General features: G+C 32.0%; 1 protein-coding gene across 2 annotated transcripts in view; it reads left to right on the top strand.

Annotated features, from left to right (window-relative positions):
* TRDN (triadin) overlaps positions 1-20525 on the top strand; it is a 416769-nt gene that overhangs the window by 361756 nt on the left and 34488 nt on the right. For both annotated transcript variants that reach the window (XM_055114092.2, XM_057302585.2), the window contains exons 32-38: positions 1633-1677; positions 3767-3787; positions 8455-8481; positions 9398-9436; positions 13158-13193; positions 13936-13980; positions 16628-16651. In XM_055114092.2, the coding sequence (XP_054970067.1) occupies positions 1633-1677; positions 3767-3787; positions 8455-8481; positions 9398-9436; positions 13158-13193; positions 13936-13980; positions 16628-16651 (237 nt within the window). The remainder of the gene's footprint in view (positions 1-1632; positions 1678-3766; positions 3788-8454; positions 8482-9397; positions 9437-13157; positions 13194-13935; positions 13981-16627; positions 16652-20525) is intronic.

The following is a 20525-nucleotide window of genomic DNA, read 5'->3' as shown; positions in this document are numbered from 1 at the left end:
TAAGCTGCATTAATTAAACTGTAGGTAACTTTGGCATTTAGAAATCCATTTAATTATAAACGCTTTGCCATTTGTCCATTACAATGATGAAATGTCCTTATGAATGTGGACTTTGAAGATCCTTCATTTCACTGTACAGGTGTGACACAGAGAGTACGGTGATGAAGAGTTTAAAGATGACTTTTGGACTCAGGAAGGCATAAATATTTACCCACTGTGGTAGTAAATATATTCAATATTGTGTCAAAATTGTGATGTTGGTCGTTGAATGGTGTACATTTGTGAAACACAAGCTTAGACAAATGCATGAATGGCTGTTGGTCAAATATATTCTGGCTCTTGCATGCAAAATAGCTTCACAAGACCCAAAGGTGAATGTGTGACACAGCTGAGGAATACATATAAGTGGTTTAGGCTATATAGCACAAATGAATGACTCTAATCAGAACATATTCACATCCTAGAATCTGTGAATTGTATTTTGAATATATATTTTATATTATTATTGTTCCCTTGATTTATTATTAATGCTGTTATAACAGTTTAATACCTTGAATATTGGCTTCATTTTCTTTTATTTTGAATGCATATTTACTATAACATTTATGCAAATTCAGTTCATGGAAGTTTATTCTTGAATGGTATCAGTTCCTAATTTACAAATATCTATTTAGTCCGATGACACCTGGAGTCCCACATCTTCCCACCTACTTCAGTGTTGGTGCATAATTTGGGGAAAAAGTAGTAAGTTTAGAGAAACTCCAAATTCAAGAGTGAGGGAAAGAAAGGACAAGTAAACATCAAGAACAGCTCAGAAGAACTGACCATAGAGGTCATTAGAGGTAACACTTGGTCTGTTCCAGAGTCCTACTCAATTGACAGATATTCTCAATCCCATTCAAGATATCCCACCTATATGGTTGACTTTAAATTCCACTTTTGATGAAAGAGAATGATCTCTTTAAAATTTTCAATTCAAATATTTTTCAGAGAACTAAGAGGGATGTCGATTACTCATACATTTTTATTTCTTTTTGTCATATCCTAGAATAGTTGAGATTCAGCTATGAGAGTTTTAAGAAAACCTGGAAAGGGAGGGTGGTACAGGTCAATAAAAATACAAAATGTGGCACTCTCTGGAATACAGCAGATTTAGTTTAAATTTTCAATAAGAAACTAGTGTTCAGCAGTGCATTGCTTCTAACTGGCAAGAAGGTAACTAGGATTCAAAGAGGGAAAAAAAGGAGTTGGTAAAATGTCAAAGACAAATACCATCCACTAAAAATGTCCCCAAAGAATGATTCAATTTTCAGCAAATAAAACAATATTCTTATTCTCCTTTTTGCCATATTCTATCCTCTTATACAACACAGCCCCCAAAGGGATAAAACCCTAATACTGTCTTTCAGCCAAATGTAGAAAAAAGCCTTTTCCTGGGTGTCCTGAGAAAGAACCTAACCCTGTTTATAATTTTTTTATGGCAATATGCTTTCTTTGTTTCAAATTACATGAAAATGACTTTGGGGCATGCCTCTTGGGTAAACTGAGGATCACTTGCAAATATATAAATAAGAAATATTTGCCAAACAAAGAATCCACAGATTGCCAGTGAATTTTGATTTCTTTCTCTAGAAAAAGCTGAACATCGAGAAAGAGAACCTCCATCTATAAAAACAGGTATTTTACCATTTTTGGTTTATATTCTGTCTTATGTTCACTATTTTTATTTTATCCAAAAATTAAAGTAATGCATACAAGTCATTTTCACTGTGTTTTCTGGTAATGTGTCGTCCTGTGGTTTTGTAGTGTAATCTAGTTTATCTGACCTAAGGGCAATATTGTTGTCAATCAAACATGGATTGCCAAACATGCAGTTATGATAGAGCAAAATTAACAAATTAGATTTGCTTTTATGATTCACAAGGTCCTTCCAAAATATTCAGTATTTCACTGTTGTCAGTATTAATATAATTTATCATACAGATTAAGTTGATAGTTTTAAAATATCTTGTCAAATTACACAGGTTAAATTTCACAAATTGTGAATTTCAGCTTGATATATCCTCTTAAAAGAGAAGTTACCCCATTCTAAAAGTTAGCTTAATTCTTTTAAAATGTCATTCAATTTTTACAATATTTAATATTTCACATGGTTCAAACACTGAGGCATATAGGAAGCTAACTGCAAAAATCTCTCTCTTTTGGTAAATTCTACCAGTTCTCATTTCAAAAATATGTGATGATATCCAGAGGTAATCACTGTTACTTCTTTTTTTTTTTTTTTTTTTTTTTTTTGAGACGAAGTCTCTCTCTCCAGGCTGGAGTGCAGTGGCTCCATCTCAGCTCACTGCAAGCTCCACCTCCCGGGTTCACACCATTCTCCTACCTCAGCCTCCCGAGTAGCTGGGACTACAGGCGCCTGCCACCATGCCCGGCTAATTTTTTGTATTTTTAGTAGAGAAGGGTTTCACTGTGTTAGCCAGGATGGTCTCGATCTCCTGACCTCATGATCCACCCACCTCGGCCTCCCAAATCACTGTTATTTCTTAAAGTATCCTTCTAGCACTATCTATCTACCAGTACAAATATATATATATAATATATATATTATAATATATAACATATATAATATATAATATATATTATATATAACATATATAATACATAATATATATAATATATTAACTATAACATATATATAATATATAATATATATAATATATTAACTATAACATATATATAATATATAATATATATAATATATATTATTTATATGTATTATATATAATATATAATATATATAATATATTATTTATATATATTATATATAATATATAATATATATTATATATATAACATATAATATATATTCTATATAACATATAATATATTATATATAATATATATTATATATGACATATAATATATAATATATAATACATATTATAATATATATTAGATATTATATATAATAATATATATAATATATAATACATATTATATATAATATACATTATATATAATATATATTATATTTAATATATATAATATATATAAACACAAAATGTATCTACAAAAAAAGTATCAATTTGTATTCCCTCTGTTAGCTATTAGTTATTTTACTTAATTTTAGATGATTCAATCCTGCAGTCATAGCTAAATCTTTTCTACTTTTTATGAAGAAATAGAACTTTAGATGTACGATGACACAGTTAACGTTTTTAGTTAATATATTTTAGAAGACATGTTATATTGGAAAAAAATAGAATGTCTTTACGATTTTTTTTACCTACCACCCATTCATTCTTGAGATTTTATAAAGGAACCTTATTGTTCAACATACTGGAATGGGGGAGTTAGTATAAATTAATATTAATAATTAATATTATTAGTATAAATTAATATTAATATGTATTCCAAAAGGGCTGTGGCAGAATATGTATTTTATGCCATTTCAGAAACAGTAAGAAGTTCAGATTTTTGTGAGCATTGATTAATATTGTATCAAATCAAATATGAGGTTTACAGGAATAAAAAAGAGACCAAAAAAGATTCCATGCTTTCAGGCTTTACTGCTCCATGAGAAACTCATTGGGAGTATGATATGAAAATTATTAAAAACACATTTCCTACTGTTCATTGTTGATATAAGTTTAGTCTTATTTTTACAATAAAAAGCAAAAATAGGAAATATAAAGGGCTGATATGTCACCCATAGATAGAAAATTATCACTCATTTTCTTTTTTTTTCTTTTTTCATTTTTAGACAAACCAAAACCAACTCCAAGTAAGTGTACCATTTTAGAATTTTAAGATTGTCCTATTTCATTGTTTTAATTTCACAATTTCTTTGAGTTATAACTGAAGTTAAATATGTATGGTGTGTTTGTTAATGTAATAGCCATTATACTATTACCATATAAGTGAGTCTGGTTGACAAAGGATATTGTGTGTACAGGCATACCTTGGAAACAAAAAGCACAACTAAAAGAAAATGGGTAGAGCAAGAAGCCCTAGACCAATAGGCACATGAAGGATGTTTAGTGATTCAAAAAATGCAATTCAAGGAAAATTAGATGTCATTGTCCTGGCATACCTCGGGGGTATTGCAGGTTTCATTCAGACCACCACAATAAATCACACCATTTTTTGTTTTCCCAGTGCACATAAAGGTTATGTTTACACTATAGTCTATTAAGTGTGCAAGAGGATTATGTCTAAAAAATGTACACAGCTTAATTTAAAAGTATTTTGCTGCTAAAAATGTTAGTGATCATCTGAACCTTCAGCAAGTTGTAATACTTTTGCTGGTAAAAGTATTGTCTTGATGTTGATGGGTGCTGACTGATGAAGGTGGTGGCTTCTGAAGGTTAGAAATTTGTGGTGATTCTGAAAATAAGACAACAAAGTTTGGTACATTGATTGACTCTTTCACAAAAGATTTCTCTGTAGTTCGTATGGCTATTTGACAGCATTTTACTCACAGTAGAACTTCTTTCAAAATTGGAGTCAGTCATCTCAAACTTGGCTTCTGCTTTATCAACTAAGTTTATGGAATGTTCTAAATCCTTTGTTGTGATTTTGACGATGTTCACAACATCTTCACCAGGAGTAGATTCCATCTCAAGTATCCACTTTCTTTTCTCATCCATGAGAAATAACTCCTCGTCTGTTCAAGTTTGATCATGACATTGAAGCAATTCAGTCACCACTTCTAATTCTTTTGTTGCTTCCACCACATCTGCAGTTACTTCTTCTACTGAATCCTTGAACCTCTCGAAGTCGTTCGTAAGAGTCGAAATCAATTTCTTTCAAACTCCTGTTGATACTGACATTTGGACTCCCTCTCATGAGTCAAAAATGTTCTTAATAGCGTCTAGAGAGGTGATTCCATTCCAGAAGACTTTCAATTTACTTTGCACGGATCTATCAGATGAGTCACTATATATGCCACCTACAGCCTTATGAAATGTACTTATTAAGTAATAAGACTTGAATGTCAAAATTACTCTTTAGTCCCATGGGCTGCAGAATGTATGTTGTGTTCACAGGCATGAAAGCAATATTAATCTCCTTGTACAGCTCCATTAGAGCTCTTGAGTGACCAGGTGCATTGTCAATGAGCCATAATATTTGAAAGGAGTCTTTTTTCTTAGCAGTAGGTATCAACAGTGGGCTTAAAACAGTCAGTAAATCATGCTGCAGACAGATGTGCTGTCATCTAGATTTTGTTATTCCAGTTATAGAACACAGGCAGAGTAGATTTGGCATAATTCTTAAGGGACCTAAAATTTTCAGAATGGTCAATAAGCATTGGCTTCAACCTCAAGTCACCAGCTTCACTAGCCTCCAACAAGAGACTCAGCCTGTCTTTTGAAGCTTTGAAGCCAGATATTGACTTTTCTCTATAGCTATGAAAGTTCTAGATGACATCTTCTTTTAATAGAAGGCTATTTGTTAAGTTGTTGTTGTTCTTTTAAAGACAGGGTCTCACTCTGTCACCAGGCTGGAGTACAGCTTGGGGATCATAGCTCACTACAGCCTCAAACTCCTGGGCTCAAGTGATCCTCCCTAGAAGGCTATTTTGTCTACATTGAAAGCTTATTGTTTATTGTAGTCACCTTGGTCAATTATCTTAGCTAGATCTGGATAACTTTCTGCAGCTTCTGTATTGGCATTTCTTGCTTCATCTTATACTTTTACGTTACGCAGGTGGCTTCATTCCTTAAATTTCATGAACCAACCTCTGGTAGCCTCCAACTTTTCTTCTGCAGTTTCCTCACTTCTCTCAGCCTTCATAGAATTGAAGGGAGTTAGGGCCTTGCTGTAGATTAGGTTTTGGCTTAGGGAATGTTGTAGCTGCTTTGATCTTCTATTCAGTCCACTAAATCTTTCTTTGTCTCAGCAATAAGGCTGTTTCCCTTTCTTAGCATTTATGTGTTCACTGGAGTAACACTTTTAGTTTCCCTCAAGAACTTTTCCTTTGCATTTACAACTTGGCTAACTCTTTGGTACGTGAGGCCTAACTTTCAGCCAATCCCAGCTTTCAACATGTCTTTCTCACTAAACTTAATCATTTCTAATTTTTGGTTTAAAGTGAGCCATGTGCAAGTCTTTCTTTCTTGTGAATACTAAGAGGCCATTTTAGGTTACTAACTGGTCTAATTTCAAAACCATCGAGTCTCAGGAAATAGGACTAGAGGAAAGGGAGACGGCTTGGTGAATGAGAGTCTCAATACACACATTAAGTTTTACCACCTTATATGGGTGTGGTGTGTGGCACACCAAAATAATTACAGTAGTAATATCAAAGATCACTGATCACAGACCACCATAACAGATGTAATAATAATGAAAAATTTGAAATATTGTGAGAATCACCAAAATGACACACAGAAATGTGAAGGAAGCAAACGCCATTGGAAAAATTACACCAATAGGCTTAATCATACAGGGTTGCTACAAACTGTCAACTTGTAAAAAATGTGATACCTGAGAACTGCAATTAAGCGAAGCACAATAAAATGAGTATGCCTGTATTACACTTATTAATCCTTGAACATGTATTTATTGAGCACCTCTTAGGTCTATGACACTGGACCAGGATGTATGAGGGAATGCCTATCATGTTTTCTGTTGATATACCTGGTGTGCTAACACATTTACCATGATAACTAATACCTGTGCAAATAAACAAACAAACAACAACAAAAGAAAACCAAAACAAAACAAAAAGACACAGTAATTGTGTCTCTCTCTTATCTACTTTCAATTGTTTGTTTAGATGTATTGAATAAACACAGTATGAAGATCTTCTAACAGTTATTGTGTGGGTTGAGAAAAATTAAGAGCACATAATATATGTCCTCAATTTATTTAATTTTAACACATTAGCTTTTTATTTTCTAATTTTTTTAAAGCCCTGAGGTACATTTTATTTTGTAATTCAAAATCACGGGGGTTTCCTGGACATTTTAAACAATAATAAAAATGCAACGGTAAACAGTGAAGCTGTTTATTTAATCCTGTTAGAATACTCAGACTGTAACCTGGATTAAAAATTGAGCATTTCAATCCAAAGTGTATCTGGATGTTGTATTTATATGTTTTAATACCCAGAACTAACCTGTTTTCTTAACAGCATATGACAGATTCGTTAATAATGCAGCTACAGGCTACTTCATAATGGATTCAATGCCAATTTTAAACATTAAGTACAGCCTTTAGGCTGGAGATATTCTCTAGTATAGTTTGTAATATTGCTACTAATATGAACACTATTGCCAAAATTAAGGGTTGGAAGTCAAAACTAGAATGCTAATATGAAACATCATTATAAAGCCATTGTAAAGTACTATATTTTTATGAAACATTATTTATTGTATACCTTCATCGTCATAAAATATTTTAATTTTTTTTGAATTTTGAAAAATAGCTACTCAAAATAGTTATGTAAGACTGATAAAACTGATACCACGTTTGTAGAAAACATTGATATTTTATGAGAGATATTTCTTAAACTATCAGAGAATTTTTATTTTCTGGAAATGTTATTATTTGAAATTATTTGTGACACAAAGTTTTTTTTAAAAAAACTTGCCAGGTTATACTTAGAAATATTAATCTGCAAGTTTACTGAAGGAACAAGAAGAAAGCATGGTTCTGTATGAGCATAGGCAAAAGGCAAATATAATTTTATGTCTTCTATCACTTATGAGACTGTAGTCAATATGAACTGAGTTTGTTTTTGTTAACTTTTAATCTCATCCCATGACCACACTCAATTGCATTTCTGACAGCATCTTATCAATGAAGCTATTTTAATAAATATTATATGAATGAATGTTTGCATGCATCCATGAAGATTAAAAATTTGTGTAACAGAGTTATAATTTGTAACTAAGAAAACCAATTTCGAATTTAGAATTCATTAATTATATTGTATGTTTTTTAATTTTTTACATTTCATTTTATTTTATTTTTAACTTGGTAGGTACTTAGTAGTTGTATATATTTATGGGTACATGAGATATTTTGATATAGGCAAGTAAATGGGGTATCCATCACATCAGCATTTATCATATTTTTTGTGTTATAAAAATTCTAATACTTTAGTTATTTTAAAATGCACACACTAAATTAATGATGACTGTAATCAGCCTGTTGTTCTATCAAGTACTAGATCTTGTTTATTCTATCTAACCTATTCTATAATATTTAAATATACCATTTTAGATTAACTGAATATTTGTTCTATTTTCAAAATAGATGTCTAGTTAAAGCTATCAGAAATATTAATCATCAGTACATTGCTTTGCCATTTTGAGTATGTGTGCCTATTGTAATTTAGGAAGAAATATCAGAAGATAAGTTTCAATTGTTTGCTACTGAATAAAAAACTATACTTTTTATTTTTTTTCCTTTCTTTCTACATTCTTTTTTTTTTTTCTAAAGAAGGAACATCAGAAGTCACAGAATCAGGTAAATATTTACTTTTTCAGAGGAGATAAGATAGAGTTGTGGAAACAGTATGTAAATTTAAGTTTCTAGATGTATAACATTTAGAAAATCCCTTAGCTGCTCAAATTCCAGATATTCTGTTCTACAGAACAGGCATAATGACTTCCCAAAAGGCTTGTTATAAGGAGTAAATGATGCAATGTGTCCATTCTTACCACATACAAACTTATAAGTCACCCATTAAATATTGTTTTTCTTCTCACTTTTGTCTAAAAAGTGTAGCAAGAAAATTATTATTTACCAAGACTGCTTTGAAAACTGGATCCACATTTTGCTTAGAAATATTATGTTACATTTTTGTTGCTTTAATTCATTAGTTTACTTATGAATCCATCATGCCAGGCAAATTCTTATTTCCTAAAGGTAAAAATGTAACATGTAGTTTTTTTTCCTATTGTTTCTAGTTTAAACTTGTTAACAAAGGCATGGCTTATCCTAGCTTGTCTTCAAAGCATAAAAGAAAAGGGGAGGAAGTGGGTAGCAGGGTCATGCCTGTAAGTAAACCAGGCTACTCAGGAGGGTGAGGAGGGAGGATCCCTTGAGACCAGGAATTTGAGGGCATATAGAAAGACCCTATCTCAAAAAAAGAAGATAAATAGGAGGAGGAAAAAAAGAAGTAGGAGGAGGAAAAGAAGAAGGAAGAGGAGTAAAAGACTTAGAGGAGGAAGAGGAGGCCAAAGAGGAGGAGGAGGAGAAATTTTGACCCTATAGGTGACTACATAAACAGAATGACCAAGCATAACAAAAATGAAATGAGAGAGCCCTGACTCCCTCCACTCATAAGATTAAGTCTCATCTCTAACTGTTTACTCCAAGAATCAGTAAGAAAGTCATGTTTTTTAAAATGATGGTTTCTTGTTGTTTTTCTTTCCCCTAGGAAAGAAGAAAACTGAAATATCTGAAAAAGAAAGTAAAGGTAAAAATGACATTTTAAGACATGTACATCAAATTAGCCACAAAAACAGAGGAACAAAAAAACAAATTTATACAAATTATATGATTTAAAAACAGTTGATGAAAATGAAGACACTGATTTTATAGCACATATCATAATTATAGTACATTACAGTTCATCATGCAAAACATATAGTTATTGCATTTTTATTAAATGTCTAAAAGGATCAGGAATTTAGAACTGAAAGCAGACTCTACCTGTTACTACTAAATTAAAACTACAGACTTCTTTTCATATTACTACTGAACTGTGAATATTGCCTACATAAAATTCAATTCCTCACCTTAAGAAGACTTGTTAATAAATATATTACTCTGATACAGAGAAAGTGGGAAAGATCTAAAATCAACACCCTAACATCACAATGAAAAGAACTACAGAAGCAAGAGCAAACAAATTCAAAAGCTAGCAGAAGACAAGAAATAACTAAGATCAGAGCAGAACTGAAGGAGTGAGAGACACAAAAAAACCCTTAAAAAAATCAGTGAATCCAAGAGCTGTTTTTTTGAAAAGATTAACAAAATAGATAAACCATTAGTCAGACTAATAAAGAAGAAAAGAGAGAAGAATCAAATAGACACAATAAAAAATAATAAAGGGGATATCACCACTGATTCCACAGAAATACAAACTACCATCAGAGAATACTATAAACACCTCTATGTAAATAAACTAGAAAATCTAGAAGAAATGGATAAATTTCTGGATACACACACCCTCCCAAGACTGAACCAGAAGAAGTTGAATCCCTGAATAGACCAATAACAAGTTCTGAAATTGAGGCAGTAATTAATAGCCTGCCAACCAAAACAAAAGCCCAGGACCAGACGGATTCACAGACAAATTCTACCAGAGGTACAAAGAGGAGCTGGTACCATTCATTCTAAAACGACTCCAAACAATACAAAAAGAGGGAATCCTCCCTAACTCATTAAGTGAGGCCAGCGTCAACCTGACACCAAAACCTGGCAGAGACATAACAAAAAAAAGAAAATTTCAGGCCAATATTCCTGATGAATATTGATGCGAAAATCCTCAATAAAACACTGGCAATCCGAATCCAGCAGCACGTTAAAAAGCTTATCCACCACAATCAAGTCAGCTTCATCCCTGGGATGCAAGGCTGGTTCAACCTACACATATCAATAAATGTAATCCATCACATAAACAGAACAAATGACAAAAAACACATGATTATTTCAATAGATACAGAAAAGGCCTTTGACAAAATTCAACACCTCTTCATGCTAAAAACACTCAATAAACTAGGTATTGATGGAAATTTTCTCAAAATAATAAGAGCTTTTTATGATAAACCCACAGTCAATAGCATACTGAAAGTGCAAAAGCTGGAAGCATTCCCTTTGAAACCCAACAAAAGACAAGGATGCCCTCTTTCACCACTCCTATTCAACATAGTATTGGAAGTTCTGGCCAGAGCAATCAGGCAAGAGAAATAAATAAAGGGTACTGAAATAGGAAGAGAGGAAGTCAAATTGTCACTGTTTGCAGATGACATGATTGTATATTTAGAAAACCCCATCATCACAGCCCCAAAACTCCTTGAGCTGGTAAGTAACTTCAGCAAAGTCTCAGGATACAAAATCAATGTGCAAAAATCACAAGCGATCCTATACACCAATAATAGACAAGCAAAGAGCCAAATCATGAGTGAACTCCCATTCACAATTGCTTCAAAGATAATAAAATACCTAGGAATACAACTTACAAGGGATGTGAAGGACCTCTTCAATGAAAACTACAAACCACTGCTCAAGGAAATAAAAGAGGACACAAACAAATGGAAAACCTTCCATGCTCATGGACAGGAAGAATCAATATTGTGAAGATGGCCATACTGCCTAAAGTAATTTATAAATTCAATGCTATTTCCATAAAGCTACTAATTCACAGAATTAGAAAAAACTACTTTAAATTTCATATGGAACCAAAAAGGAGTCCTTATAGCCAAGACAATCCTAAGCAAACAGAACAAAGCTGGAGGTATCACACTACCTGACTTCAAACTATACTACAAAGCTACAGTAACCAAAACAGCATGGTACTGGTACCAAAACAGAAATATAGACCAAAGGAACAGAACAGAGGCCTCAGAAATAACACCACACATCTACAACCATCTGATCTTTGACAAACCTGACAAAAACAAGCAATGGGGAAAGTGAGGATTCACTATTTAATAAATGGTGTTGGGAAAATTGGCTTGCCATATGCAGAAAACAGAAACTGGACACCTTCCTTATGCCTTATAAAAAAATTAACTCAAGATGGATTAAAGATTTAAACATGCCAGGCGTGGTTGCTCATGCCTGAAATCCCAGCACTTTGGGAGGCTGATGTGGGCGGATCACGAGGTCAAGAGATCGAGACCACCCTGGCCAACATGGTGAAACTCTGTCTCTACTAAAAATACAAAAATTAGCCCGGCATGGTGGCACACACCAGTGGTCCAGCTACTCAGGAGGCTGAGGCAGGAGAATCACTTGAACCTGAGAGGCAGAGGTTGCAGTGAGCCAAGATCATGCCACTGCACTCTAGCTTGGTGCCAGAGTGAGACTCTGTCTAAAAAAAAAAAAAGAAAGAAAACAAAAGAAAAAGATTTAAATGTGAGACCTAAAACCATAAAAACCCTAGAAGAAAACCTAGGGAATACCATTCAGGACATAGACATGGACAAAGACTTCATGACTAAAACAGCTAAAGCATTTGCAGCAAAAGCCAAAATTGACAAATGGGATCTAATTAAAGTAAAGAGCTTCTGCACAGCAAAAGGAACTATCATCAGAGTGAACAGGCAACCTGCAGAATGAGAGAAAATTTTTGTAATCTATTTATATGACAAAGGGATAATATCCAGAATCTAATAGGAACTTAAACAAACTTACAAGAAAAAAAAACACACAACCCCATCAAAAAGTGGATGAAGGATATGAACAGACACTTCTCAAAAGAAGGCAAACATATTTTAAAAAGCTCATCATCACCAGTCACTAGAGAAATGCAAATCAAAACCACTGAGATACCATCTCACACCAGTTAGAATGACAATCATTAAAAAGTCAGGAAACAACAGATGCTGGAGATGATGTGGAGATATAGGAATGCTTTTACAATGTTGGTGGGAATTAGTTCAACTGTTGCAGAAGACAATGTGGCGATTCCTCAAGGATCTAGAACCAGAAATAGCATGTGACCGAGACTTGGAACCAACCCACATGCCCATCAATGATAGACTGCATAAAGAAAATGTGGCACATATACACCATGGAATACTATGAAGCCGTAAAAATGAATGAGTTCATGTCCTTTGCAGGGACATGGATGAAGCCGGAAACCATCGTCTCAGCAAACTAACACCGGAACAGAAAACCACACACTGCATTTTCTCACTCAAACGTGGGAGTTGAGCAATGAGAACACATGGGCACAGGGATGGGAACATCACACACTGGGGCCTCTCTGGGGGTGGGGGTTAAGGGGAGGGATAGCATTAGGAAAAATACCTAATGTAGATGATGGGTTGACGGGTGCAGCAAACCACCATGACACATGTATACCTATGTAACAAACCTGCATGTTCTGCACATGTATCCCAGAACTTAAAGTATAATTAAAAATAAATAAATAAATAAATAACCCTGTTACTATTTCTTCTATACAGAAAAAGCAGACATGAAGCATCTTAAAGAAGAAAAAGGTAATTTTTTAAAAGAATAAAAAATAGAATGCAAAGCCCTGAAGCTAAAATATTTTAAGTCAAAATGTATTTATATCATATGAAAAAAAAACTTCTCTAAATGTATGTGATGAGTGTTAGCCTGAGTAAAAGAAGAAATATGGTATGTAAAAAACACAATAAAAATGGTTGTGTAGTAACGGCAGTGTCAAAGAAGCAATGGATGGTAAGCCAACCCATGCAAATAAGCATCAATTTGTTCTGCCATTGATGAGCAAAGTATAAACTGAATCACAATGCTGCCGTTTTTCTTAACATTAGGTTTATTTATTTGGCAAACTACACCATATAAGATGACAATTGCTGATTTGAGTATAATTATCATAAAGCTTACAAAGGTCTTAATTATCAAATAGTTTATTGGAGCAGGAGGAAAGCATTCTTAGACATATCAGAATTATTGTCAATAACAAAATAACTCTTTTTTGTTTATCTCCAAGTCCAGTTAATCAGAATGACCCATTTTTCATAGATTCTAGTTAATTTTGTTCCTACATTCATGTTATACCTCTGTTTATAAAACAATGTCTAGTGCTAACATTTATTTTTGTTAGGTACCGGTTGGATAGAAAAATTTTTGAAAACCAACTTGAGAAAATATTTATAACACTTAAATTATCCTCATTCGTTGATGTGAGACAAAATTTTTATGGAAATTTACTTTAAAAATTTATATTTTAATTTACATTTTCCTTATTAACAGTCTCAACAAGAAAAGAAAGTCTTCAATTACACAATGTGACAAAAGGTAATCTTGAATTACGTAACTACTATGTTTGTATGAAAACATATGAATTATGTTGTTGCTTAATATTAATATTAAATTATTTTGGAACAAAGAAATCTAGAAGATACAAACTTCTCTTAATAGCAGAGGAAGTGGACAGGTAGAAAATCTAGCAGAAAGCTTACATTTCAATAGAAAATAAGAAAACATGAAGAAATCAGAACTATTAGCAACATTAACATGAACAAATATTCTGTTACACATCATAAGAAAAATTATCAATTACAAAGATTTTTTAGCATGAATAATGTCAAAAGTAATATGGTAGTAAAAATAAATATTACTGGGATTTATTTTTATCTATCACTAAATAACATATAGTTAAGATCATGAATATATTTTTTATTGCTTATAAATTAGACCTTTAAATTAATTCAACCTAGACACAAAATAGGCAAATGCCAGCATGCACAATGCAGACATTTTTTTCTTAAAAAGAGAATGATCTATTTTGCTGATATTATCATAAAACTATAAATAAGGTTTATACTAAATTATGTAGCCTTGGCAACATAATTTTAGGCAAATTCAATTACTTTAAAAAAGTGCTTTAAATTCGAAGGTGCTAGATAAACATATCATAACTAAGACAACTATTTTCATTCATAGCAAATACATAAATCTCTAGTAGGGAGAGAAAAAGCTTTGTTTTTCACTGACTCCCTTTTACTGCTCACTGAAATGTGTATCCCTGAAATGACTAGACATATCTAGACATACTTTTTACACATGAAATTATTAATGTATTCATAATTATCACTAATATTAAGAGGTAAAACTTTCAATAGAAGGGCAATTGCATTTGTAGAATAATATAGGGGCACAATTTTTATATTGAAACATTCTTTTAAATATTGTTTAATATCCTTTGAGGTAATCAGCCAGAAGTATGAGAAAAAAATAAATTAATTAGAAAATGTATGGTTATACCTTTTCCTATTATTAGTTTACTTAATTCTTAGTAAAACCCAATTATCATGCCCAGTTTAAAGATGAAATAAGTGCAATAAAAGAAAATCTAACATCTCAAGAGTATTTATATGGTACAGACAAGATTTGGCTCCAAGTTTGTATGTTTTCAAACACTATAATGGTTAAGGCCATCTATTCGTACTTCAGTATTCTATTACGCTGCTGCAAATACAAGAGAAAGTTTTCTGCCAATCACAGCAGCCCAAGGATAGAGTATATCCCAATTTGCCCCCAAGGGAGTGATCTATTAGAGAGATGATTTGAGGAAACCTCTGTAACTCAGCTGTACAAGAGATTCAGACTTCTGATTCAGACTTCTCACTCTGTTCTGTGAATCTATCGTTTTAAAGTCTTCATCTTGTGAAAACAGTGGAGAAAAATGATTATGTACGAAAGCACAAGTCCAACTCAGAGATAATTGAGAGGAGGCATATTCTTATTCATTCCTTCATTTATATCAGTGAAAGTCTATTTTTCCCCTAAATTTCTGTCTTCCTAACCAATGCTAGTATTTTTAAAGAAAAAAAAATAACATGTTAGTCTTAGTTAAATAGTTTTCCAAATTATTTATTTCATAATTTTATGCATGAAGCATAGTACTCTAACAATACTGAAAACATGTATCCAAGCTGAAAATGTTTTTTAATAAGAATAACCTAATTTTTATAAAATTTTAATCCTTAGGTTTATGTTAGAAACTCTACAAATCTCAAAATAAACCATGTAATACAGGTAGCTTAAAAATCATATTTTCTAGTCTGGCTCTTTAAATGAGACTAATGTTAGAATGGAACTGTTACTAGTCTTTTTCAAGAAATTAGAATGTCTACTCTAGTGTTTGGGACAATAATTTCACCTTAGTTATTTTGTCCTACATACAGCTTAATAAGAAAGCACATTTCTTTGAAGAATAATAACCTCTCATTAGAATAAATAAATTATTATGAAAAAGTAAACTTACTTTGCATGTTGTTTTTTAAGATGTATTTTATAGTCTGGTAATTATTTATTTTATCTATCTTTGAAAGAAAAATAATTCTAAATGATATATTTTATAAAGTCTTGGAATTTTAAAGAAAATATTTAGCTGTTACATAATGCAAAGTAATTTTATTCAAGCTAAGTATAATAATAGTTGAGCCAAAACTCTTAATTTAACAAAGATCTTGATTTTAGTAAGAGTATTTTAAAAGCATAAATATTTTGTGACACTTTGATGAATAGCTTTTTTGATAGCTGACATATTTTCTTAGATAAAATAGATTAACCAAGATATTCAAAGAATCAGCCAGGCATAGTAACTCACACCTGTAATACCAGCTGCTTGGGAGGCAGAGGAGGGAGGATTGCTTGAGCACAGGAATTTGAGGCTGCAGTGAGCTGTGGCTGTGATTGTACCACTTCATGTCATCTTGGGCAACTGAGACCCCATCTCTAAATAAAAATTTTAAAAAATTAAAAATTATAACAAAACAAAGATTTATGTTGACAGGCAACAGATGACTGTATTTCTTCATTGATTCTTAAATAATAAGCAAGAAACAAAATAATTAGATATTTTTATAAAGTCCACTGATTTATAATTTCCTTGCATTTTATCTCAGTTAAACAAAACTTATTTGTTTTCTCTTTTTAGCAGAAAAACCTGCAAGAGTATCAAGTAAGTACAGTTTGTATTAATGACAAGTTCTCTTTGATACGTAGTGTCAATTTTAAGATGAAATTCATAAAATATTTTTATTTTTGAAGTGTTCAGTATAGTTTATTCTAAACTAAATCCTCTGACAGGAATTTATTAGCTTTTATTGTTACTTAGGTTGAAACTTAAAAAAAAACTATGTTATTTGAAATTACAACTTGTAACAGAAATACCTTATTATTTTCTCAAGCCTGAAAATAAAAATGACTTGCATTTAAATAAATAAATGTTTTCAGTGATTAAATTCAAGTGAAATAAAATAATTCTGTATCTGCCTTTAACTGTCAATCACTAGAAATTTGTTAAAGACCACATATGGTCAAACAGTGATGCTTTTGCTGCTGTTTTCTAGTGTTCGTTAACCTAAATAAAATTGTGTATCTAAGAAACCTAAATTGTAATTTAATTGTATAGCTATAATTTAATTGTAAACCTAAATTGTAATATAATTGTATATCTAAGAAACCTAAATATAATTGTGTATCTAAGAAAAACAGCGTAGTTAGGAATGGATGTATCTCCTATAGTATAAACCACAGCTCCCAGAATAGATTCTCTAGAATATCAGGATCCAGGTACAGATAGAAATTCTATGTATATAGGATATAACTGTAAATATTCTTACAAGTTCCTAAGATTCAAGGAAATAACAATTTATCCTTTTTTATTTCCATATTTATGAAAAAATATTCTAAATAAGTACCACCCAATACAAATATAAAATGTGACATATATGTAAGTTTAATTTTAATTACATATATGTAATTTTAATTTCATATGTGTAATTTTAATTTTAATATGTTATTTTAATTTTCTAGTTGACACATTAAAAGACAAAACGAAACAAGTGGAAATAATTTTAGTAATATTTTATTTTATGTAACTTATTTTATACAAATGTTATTTCAATATATAATCAATATAGAAAAGTATTTATCCCTACATTCTTTTTTTGTATTGATATTTTGAAATCTTATGTGTATTTTACACTTACACTACATTTTATCTTGTGCTAGTCACATTTCAATTTCCCAAAGCCCCATGTAGTCAGTGGCTACAGCATTGGATAGAGAAGGTCCTACAGTACCCAATGTTAATATTGAAGACAATAAAAAGGAACCATTCAAATATGACACCACATGTCATTCAAAGGTCTTTGATTACAGGTGATCATAGACTTGCTTCAGGAATTTAAAAAAAGGAAAGATATTGTAAGGACACAAAATTGTCCCACTGATGGCAAGGACAAAATGTATAGATAAAAGGAAAGGCCCTTGGAAGCTGCCCTATTCCACACCATTCCCCTACAGCCAAAGGTAATGAGAGCTGACTACATAAGGAGGTAATGCCAAGATTTTTGCCTTGAAGAATGATTAGGATTTGGATAGCTGGAGAAAAGGATAGAAATGACTGACAAAGAAGGATAGCATCAGAAGTATTGGTTGAAGTTGAGGTGTAGTGTTGGAAAGAAGTGGGAAGTAAGCACATTTCGGGTGAAACTGTCAGGTAGAGAATATTCAAGGCCAAAATATTTTAGAATGTGCCACAGAAAGCTATGGTTTACTTCCTCCTAGAAGGAAGTAAAAAGTCAAGGAATTATTGGGACACCTAACTTCATAGTAATAGCAGCAGTAGTAGTAAGAGTAAGATTATGAGCAGTAACTGAAAAGAAAAATGTATCAGAAAGAAAAATATATCATTTAAAATATATCATTTCTGTGGTCCATATTAAAATAAATGATCAGAGACATCATGGAATGATTGTTTAATAAGGTGGTTTTCTGAGTATATGAAGCTTATTTCCTCTATAGCACATATTATTGTTTTTATTATGCTTTTTTAGGAGCAATCATCAAAAAACTGTCTTAGGTATTTATAAAGAAGAGCATACTATATATATTTGAAACTAAACAAGTATCATTCTTTTTCCGAATCCTTTTACAGCATTATGTATATGTATATTTTGCTAGTGGTGGTAGGAGTGGGTTTTGGGGCTCAGACTTTTTTTTCAGTCATTTGTTTCTCTTTAACTAAAGGAGCTTCATGAAATAGCTGTGCTTCGTGGCCATCACTCTCTTCCCCTAACTCCACTCTAGTGCCTGCACCTCTTGTCTAGCAGGGACCAGGTCCTCCAACTTTTACAGCCATGAGCATGTCATGTCTTTTGTTTGTGTTCTCTTCAATTTCTTTAATCAGTGTTTGTAGTTTTCCTTGTAGAGATCTTTCTTTTTCTTGATTAGATTTATTCCTAGGTATTTTTCTTATAGCTGTTATAAATGCAATTACCTTCTTGATTTCTTCTTCAGCTAGTTCATTATTGGTGTATGGAAATGCTACTCATTTTTATGTTGATTTTGTATTCTGCAACTTTACTAAATTTATTTATCAAATCTAGAAGTTTTTTTGGTGGAGTCCTTAGGTTTTTCTAGATATAAGATCGTATCATCAGCAAAGTGGGATAGTTTGAATTATTTTCCAATGTGGATGCCTTTTATTTCTTTCTCCTGTTTCATTGTTCTGGCTAGGACATTCTATTTATTTCTTTCTCTTGTTTTGATTGTTCTGGCTAGGACATTCTATTCTTCCCCCTTTTGAAGTCATCATGTCTATTATTTCCATCTTTATGTCCATGTGTACACATCATTTAGCTCCCACTTGTAAGTGATAATGCATGATAAATTTGATTTTCTGTTTCAGTTATTTCACGTATGATGATGGGCTTCAACTCCATCCATGTTGCTGCAAAATACATGATTTTACTGTTTTTTATGGCTTCATAGTATTCTGTGGTGTATAAATACTACATGTTCTTTATCTAATTATCCCTTAATGGGCACTTAGGTTGATTCCATGACTTTGCTATTGTGAATAGTGCTGCAATAAACATAGAAGTACAGGTATCTTTTTAATATAATTATTTATTTTCCTTTGGGTAGATAAGCAGTAGTGGGATTACTGGGTCAAATGTTAGTTCTAATTTAGTTCTTTGAGAAATCTCCATAATGTTTTCCATAGGAATTGAACCAATTTACATTCCAACCAACAGTGTATAAGCCTTCCTTTTCTCCACATCCTCGTCAACATATTTTTTTGATTTTTTAATAATAGCCATTCTGACTGGTGTAAGATAGTATCTTATTATGGTTTTAATTTCTGTCATAATTAGTAATGCTCAGCATGTTTTCATATGTTTGTTGGCTGATTGTATGTATTCTTTTGCGAGATGTCTGTTCATTTGCCCACTTTTCAAATGGGTTGTCCTTCATTCTGTTGATGTGATGTATCAGGTTTATTGATTTGCACATGTTGAGCCATCCTTGCATCCCTGGGATGAATCCTACTTGGTCATGGTGTAGTATCTTTTCAAAATGATGTTGGATTCATTTTGCTAGTATTTTGTTGAGGATTTTTGCATCTATATTCAACAGAGATATTGGTTGGGAGTTTTATTTCTTTGTGTGTCCTTGTCTGGTTTTGGTATCAGGGTAATGCTGACCTTGTAGATTGAGTTATGGAGGGTTCTTGCCTCATTAATTTCTTGGAATAGTTTTAAAACTGGTATTAAGTTTTTCTTTCTATGTTTCATAGAATTTGACTGTGAATCCATCCAGTCCTGGAATTTTCTTTGATGAGAGATTTTTTTATTACTGACTAAATTTTGCTACAGTTGATCTGTTCAGGTCCTATTTCTTCTTGATTCGATCTTGGTGAGTTTTATGTTTTCAGGAGTTTATCAGTATCCAATATTTTTTCCAGTTAATTAGCATGTAGTTGTGCATATGAGTCTCTGATTTTTATTTTTATTTTTTTTGAGATGGAGTCTCACTCTGTTACC

Source organism: Pan paniscus, chromosome 5 (genome assembly GCF_029289425.2).
Source record: "Pan paniscus chromosome 5, NHGRI_mPanPan1-v2.0_pri, whole genome shotgun sequence".
Taxonomy (NCBI): domain Eukaryota; kingdom Metazoa; phylum Chordata; class Mammalia; order Primates; family Hominidae; genus Pan; species Pan paniscus.
The sequence above is the reverse complement of the archived record's forward strand: the minus strand, read 5'-3'. Positions and strand labels throughout refer to the sequence as shown.